At 32.2% G+C, this 7,464-nt stretch overlaps 1 protein-coding gene across 1 annotated transcript; it reads right to left on the reverse strand.

Moving 5' to 3' along the window:
* Positions 1–5,530: 5,530 nt before the first annotated feature.
* On the reverse strand, positions 5,531–6,513 carry LOC126736155 (m-AAA protease-interacting protein 1, mitochondrial). The gene is made up of 3 exons (XM_050440385.1): positions 6,083–6,513; positions 5,863–6,021; positions 5,531–5,812 (listed from the first exon to the last, which is right to left on the reverse strand). Exons 1-3 carry the CDS (start codon positions 6,467–6,469, stop codon positions 5,543–5,545), a joined length of 816 nt encoding a protein of 271 aa, XP_050296342.1. The 5' UTR covers positions 6,470–6,513; the 3' UTR covers positions 5,531–5,542.
* Between the last annotated feature and the right edge of the window lie 951 nt (positions 6,514–7,464).

Consider the following 7,464-nt stretch of genomic DNA (forward strand, 5'->3'; position numbering starts at 1 on the left):
AAGTATTATACAGTGTTTCAACAATCAAGAAAGAAAGAAAGAAAGAAAGAAAGAAAGAAAATGTGCTATATTACGTAAGAATAATCTTGTGTACAAGCAAAAACAAAACAAAAATACAATTTCAAAAATTGACAAAACAATGAACAAATTTAAACACAAGAAGACAAAACTTTTTGAACATACTTGAATTAAAGATAACTAAATAAAACAATCAATTACTAAATACAGGTAAACTTGTTGACAAAACTAGAGAAGAAAAAAAAACTTTCCAACATGTCCAAGGTTAAAACCTATCATTAAAAAAGTCACCCAGGTTATAATATCCCTTAGCCAATAAAAGCGACTTTAATTCTAGTAACTATTCAAGTAAAATAAACCAATCAAGAAATAAGTCTAGAGAGTCTTGGAAAATTGTTAATGAATTACGAGGCGAACGTGGGAACCCTTCTGTTTCTAATAGCACGGTGTCGGCCGAAACACTCAATCATTTTTTCCAGGGTGTTGCTTTGGGTCTATCAATATTATTGCCTCAGTCTGTTAGAGATCCGCGCTCATACTTACACAACATTAAGGTGCCTGAAACATTTTTCTTTAGACCAACAGATTCTAGTGAAATAATGGAAGCTCTATCCTCAATGAAAAATAAGAACTCCTCTGGATGGGATGGGCTGTCACTAAAGGTTCTAACTGCGCTACCGCTACCAACCCTTGATTCTTTGGCTGAGCTGTTAAATGTTTCACTTTCAAGTGGGTCCTTTCCACATTTACTCAAGGATGCCTTGATTATACCATTATTTAAGGGTGGAAACTATGATGACCCATCAAATTTCAGACCCATAGCCCTGCTTCCCACGCATGGCAAGCTTGTAGAAAGATTGGTAAAAACTAGGATGATGGAATTTCTGAAACGGCATAATGTTCTTAACCATCAGCAATTTGGATTCCGGACGAAACTGGGTACATCTGATGCTATTTTCAATTTTTTGGAGTCTGTACATGGGGTTGAACGCAGGGGAGAGTGCGGCGGCGGTGTTCTGTGACTTATCTAAGGCGTTTGACTGTGTAAGTCACAGAATACTGCTGCAGAAGCTAGAAACCTATGGATTCAGAGGAGTTGCTCTCGACTGGTTTCGTTATTACCTATCTGGAAGAACACAAAGGGTATTCTTTGACAACGTTGGTGTACCCCAGGGTTCTGTTCTTGGACCAATATTGTTCCTGCTATATGTCAATGATATCTTTCAAATTCCAATTAAGGACAAATTTACTATCTTTGCGGATGATACAACATTACTTTGGCATGACACTGACACCAAGAGATTAAGGAATATCGTTGATGAAGATTTAATTCTTGTAAAGTCATGGTGTGAATCAAATAGATTAACTTTTAATATTTCTAAAACTAATATTTTAACTTTTAAATGTAACCTTGGAACTGTCACTTTGCAAAATGAAACAATAAGTCCTTCTGAAACATGCAAATTTTTGGGCTTGACGATTGATAAGCAATTAAAATTTGAAAATCATATCTGCTCTTCATTAGGGAAGTTATCATCTAACTGTTATGCTATTAGAGTAATAACACATTCTCTGGGACTTGATGTGGCCAAAATTGCCTACCATGCTCTTATTGAGTCTCATCTGAGATACGGTATTGTGTTTTGGGGTGTGTGCTCTCAGTATTTGTTCAGCTCTCTATTTATTTTGCAAAAAAGAGCCATACGCTACATGTGTGCAGCTCCCTTTCGTAGCCCCTGTAGGCCATTATTTTTAAAACTCTGTCCTGACATTGCCATGCCTTTTTATTTTAGAGACTGTTTGTCTTATCTACAAAAAATATCGCCATCAGCTTGGCTCCCCCCTCCTCAGGTTACAATCTCCGAACAACCTTCTCTTTACTTCTGCCTATCCGAAAAAGTCAGCAGATTAAGTCCTCTTTTGTGTACGGGGGCAGAAGGCTTTTTAACCGTTTTAGGAAAAATATAAAGAAACTTTTGCTTGCTAAAGCATTTTATTCTCTAGACGAGTTTTTAAATACAATTTTTTGACAGTGAAGAGTTTTGCGCAGCGTAATGTGAATTCTTACTTCCCTTTCTTTGGGTGTGTTCTATAAGAATTGTTAAAATTTTTATTTTTTTGTTAAGATTATGTTGTCAATGATCTTTAAGGTTTTATATAATGCTTTATTAACAGCAGATGATGTTACGTAACAATAAAGCTATTTTCGACTTTGACTCTCTTTTAAATTTCTTAACATCCAATATACAGTAGTGGCAGAAAGTAGAGCAACTTCTTTATTTTAAACACATCTATTTTATTTAGTAAGAAAATACAATCATATTGGAAATATAATACCAATAAGATCTAAGCATTATAAATCTATCAACAACTTAACTTAATATTATTTGTTTATATTTTTTATGTACAAAAATTAATTCTGGGGCGGAAAAAAGTAGAGCAACTTTTTAAGAATTGATGTTTTTCTTTTAGTAAAAACTGAAATACAATTACAATTTTAGTATTTTGTAAAATATCCATCATTTTTGATAACTTCCTCACAACGGTGGCGCATAGATTGCAGTAACCTAGAAATTATTACTGGGTCCATATTAATCCAAGCTTCGTGTAATGCATTGAACAATTCGTCCTTATTTTTGTAAGTTTTCCCCCTTATTTTTCTATCCAAAATCTCCCATAGGTTCTCGATGGGGTTTAAATCTGGTGATTGACTTGGCCAGTCCATTACTTGAATATATTGCTGTCTAAACCAAGCCTTTACATATTTAGAAGAATGCTTTGGATCATTGTCCTGCTGAAAAATGTGCCTAAGGGGCATTTTCTCGTCTGCATATGGAACCATTTCATTTGTCAGAATATCTTTGTACATAAATCTATCCATTATCCCATCAATTTTATGAAGTGGCCCCATTCCGAAACCGGAAAAGCAGCCCCACACCATAACTGATCCACCACCATGTTTTACTGTTGGACAAGTGTATCTGGGATTTAACCTTTGGTTTGCAGGTCGTCGAACATATGCTATTCCATCACTTTGAAACAAATTAAACTTTGATTCGTCGCTGAATATTATCTTTTTCCAGTCATTAATTGTCCAGTGCAAATGAGATCGAGCAAAAAGAAGACGGGATCGTCTGTTTTTTGCAGATAATAAGGGCTTTTTTGCTGGACGTCTTGCAAATAATTTGGCCTCGCATAATCTACTTCTTATTGTCCTTGAAGATACCTGAACGCCTAATTCTTCTGATAAACGCTGCTTTATTTTACTCGAACCCAAAAATGGATCACTCTGAGATGTTTTCAAAATTTGTTTATCTTGATATTTATCGGTTTTTCTTGGTCTTCCTGTTTTTTTTCTAGGTAAAACATGTCCATGCTTCACATAACGTGAAATTATTCGCGATACTATAGATTTATTCAAACTAAACCTTCTTGCAATATTGATTCGTTTTTCACCATTTTTGTGACAGTCTATAATTCGTGTTTTTAAATCAACGGATAAAGGCCGTCCTCTAGGCATTGTAAACTAACTTTGCTTTTAATGCAACCGGTAAACAGCTGGAATTAAACTAATATTCTTCGATTTGTAAGTTCTAAGAAAAATGTTGCTCTACTTTTTGCCAGGTACAAAAATTCTTATCAGTTTAAAAATAAACAGAAATATTTAGAAGGTCAATTCTTATCTGATTTAAGACTACCTACTTGACCAAAAGTATTGTGGATAAATATCATTGTTATTCCTTTGTTAGTTGTCAAGAAATTTTATTTTTTTAAAACTTGCTCTACTTTCTGCCACTACTGTATGTCTAACACATAGAGGAACATGATTGTAAATTTTTTTACTTATGTAAATTAATGAGTTTTTGGTAAGGGAAGACGTAGGAATAGGTACGGGAACATCATTTACACGACGAGTCAAATGGCCAGTGTCAGAGGGTAGTTTGGGAATTTTGTGAATAAGAGCAGCTGTTTCTAAGACAAAGAGTGAAAAAAGAGTTTTTCAGAAATGAAGAGGGGTTCGCAAGAATCTCTTAACTTAGCAGAACACAGGTATCTAACTGCTTTTTTTTGAATAACAAAGACAATGTTAAGTAGCACCTTATTGGTTAAACTCCAAAAAGGCAAGCCATACCGAATATGTCATTTGCCTATGTTGCTATAAAAATCTGGAATGATCTACAACATACAAAATTTATCAATTTTTAAGTTTAAGAAATGTATTAGAAGTATGTTACTTAAAGGGCAAATGCGATTATAATAACAGAAATATATCTTTGATAATGACTATATAATTAATATATAACCTTAATTGGCAATTTGTTTATTTATCTCAATGTTGATTGGATGTTTGCACAATTGTTGTCCCTCTCTTCTTTTGGGTTCTGTTCTTTAAAAATATATGGGTATAATAAATTACACATAGTGTACCTTTGTTTTCTCATTGGCATTTTCTCTCTTTAAAAAAATCTAACTATCTAGGGTAAGTAAGTTAGAAGTTAGTAAGATTTTTTCAGTATAAGTTACTATTATTTTGATTCATACTTTGTTTAAGTTTTACGCAATAGGCTTGCTTTTAAGTAAGTGAACTGCTATTGATTTTATCTTCTTGAATCTTTAAAGGAAACTATATTTTCATTAATTAGTAACTATCTTTCCAATACTAAATTTTTCTATATTGTATTATTTTTGGTGACAAATAAATTATTTGAATTTGAAGTTCCTGTAAGGTTTATGCTAAAAAATAATTGTGATAAAAATGTTGTAGCACATGTTAGGTTTCAAATGAAACATATAATTTATATATAAAACTTTAGCTGCATAAAAGATTGTTGTCTAATAATTAAAAAGTATTAAGGTTTTACAAAATTAAATAAAATCAACGGCTATCTAAATTAATATCAGGAATTATTAATTTATTTCTTTTTTATATTGTTTAATGTTATTTTCCTTAAACTAAGAATAGTTCCTTTTGAATGAATTTGTATGAAATAAGTTTTAAAAATAACTTGCTAAAATGGAGAAAAGGAACATATCTTTGTGTACAGCATGAAAAACCTATATAAATGAACCTTTTGTAAGAAATAAGCTTTGCTGTCATTTTCTCATTGTTTCTCTATTACTATTTTGTTGGCACCCTTATTATATAAATGTTTCCCTATATTCAAATTCCTCTATCATACTCAAAAGTTTCTAAAGCCTTTTTTTGGCAGTTATATTTAAATTTATAGTGGTAATAACTAATTAGTTGTTACCATTTTATAGAAGTTTTATTTCGTCCTTTTCATAACAGGTAGAACACATTTAAACATAATAATACAATATTAACTTTAATTAACAACAAATGCATCCAGCGGTTGCACCTAATATTACTATTGTCATAAAAGACATAGGTACAAAATGTATATGTTGAGCAGTTTTATATGAAAAACTCTTAGTTGGACTATAAATTAAGGCACATATACATACCTTGACAAGTCAAAGGTCTTAAGGTTCACATTATCAAATACAGAAATATTTTTTACATTTATTTAGCACTATCATCTACAGGCCTAAAGTGGTTCAGCAAATTTACAGTCCAATCACTTTCTACTCCTTTTGTAAACTCCTTAACAAACCTGTAATTACAAATTGATATTTTGTCCTGGTAGTCGGGCAAAAGGCCCACATTCATTGGTAGCTTTTCTACTCCAGATTTAATTTGAGACAGCCCTTTTAACACATGGTAAATCATTGTTATTTCGACAAAACGCTGTTGGACGTTTGAGGTAGCTAGTTCTTTAACTATTACACCTATCTAAAAAACAATTTAATTAGAAATGCACTCTAAATTATGTTATCACATACTTCATAAGGAAATGTATATATTATATCCTCTTCATTTACAGGGATTAAATCCCTTTGCCCTACAGACATATTGGATACTCTCTCTTGCAATTTCGGTATAAGATCTGATGTTACAAGGCCTTCAAGGTCCTGTCCTTTTGCTAACTTATGAGATACTACCTATGAAATAGTTTGAAATAAGGGACCTACAAGTACAATATCATTTTAATATCAGACTTACTTGTACAGCTCTTTTGGACCCTTGAACAAAGTCAGATAAGTTAAACTCAGGATCAAAGTATGGTTTAATAATCAAAGCAGTAACAAAGAAATTTTTAAAAGATTTTAGTATAGAAGGCCAGGGCCGCACGGGGACGTCCATTAAGGGGGGTAATTTAGTGTGGGAAGATACTTGATTTTCTTTATTTTCATCGGAGAATAGCCTTCTGGAAGCCGTGAAACCCGGTAGGATTTGATTTCGGAAAATTCTCCTTTGGGACGAGGGAATCGTACCGGTCCATCGTACTAAATTGGCAGCACTTAAATTGTCTGAGAATAAAGCTTTCCTTACGATTTTACTACATTTTTTGGAATTTTGAAGAAGGTTTTTCAATAGGTTAATATTCATTTTACGAAATCAAAACATTTATAAAAAAAAGTGCAATTCAAATGACAAGAGTGACAGTTGATTGACGTAAGTGACATATGAATTGGTTTCGGCGTTGTCAGATGCTCCGCCATTGGGTTTTCTTACTAAAAATGAAATATTTATTAGTAAAAATGTTTATACACGTCGGATAGTCATAGAATTCAATGTTACGCACAATAAGTACATACATTTCAAAGTTATTATATATTGGAAGACTCACGTAAAATTCAATGTAATACAATTTTTCAGAAAGAACAAAAAATAAAACGAGTTGTGAATTATTTATCGTGACCTCAGTTTGTAAGCTTCGTAAATTTTTTTGTTGCAAAAAGGTCAGAAAAAACTCCTTTAGACGATCGATTTATATAAACATTTTGGTTGACGTTTCGATCTCTATTAGACCATCTTCAGAGCTCCAAAAAAAACACAAATAAAATCATACTTTCGGGCATAATTAGAAAAGTTAAACTTTCGCACACAGTAAAAGTAAAATTTAAGGCTCAATTAAAAGTAAGTTTTCTTCAGTCTAATTGAGGTATTTTGCGTAAAAAGTAATTCTTTTGAAGAACTGATTATTAACGTATAAATTCCAACTAAAATTTAAAGTAAAAAGTAGCATTAAAAAGTGTGTATGTTTCTACTCTAAAATTCTACGTTTATTGTATAAATGTTTGGTCTCTAAATCTGGCTATTTTTGCTTCAAGAAAAACTTCAGCCTTTTTAGCAAAATGAGATTTACTTTTAAATGATACATTAATAAACTTTGGAAAGACCGAAAAGCATTTGCAAAATTAAAAAAAAACAAATATCTGCATTACATTTAATTAGGAAGAAAAAAAGTCATGATAAATGTTTTCCTAAAAAATCCGGTAAAAGTTGTAACCTCGGCAACCTCGCCTATTATTTATTGTCGACATCAGACTGACATCGCAGCGTTGTCAGACTTAAAAGGATTTTGGACAGGGCCGTACTAG

This window comes from Anthonomus grandis, chromosome 5 (genome assembly GCF_022605725.1).
Source record: "Anthonomus grandis grandis chromosome 5, icAntGran1.3, whole genome shotgun sequence".
NCBI classification, from domain to species: Eukaryota; Metazoa; Arthropoda; class Insecta; order Coleoptera; family Curculionidae; genus Anthonomus; species Anthonomus grandis.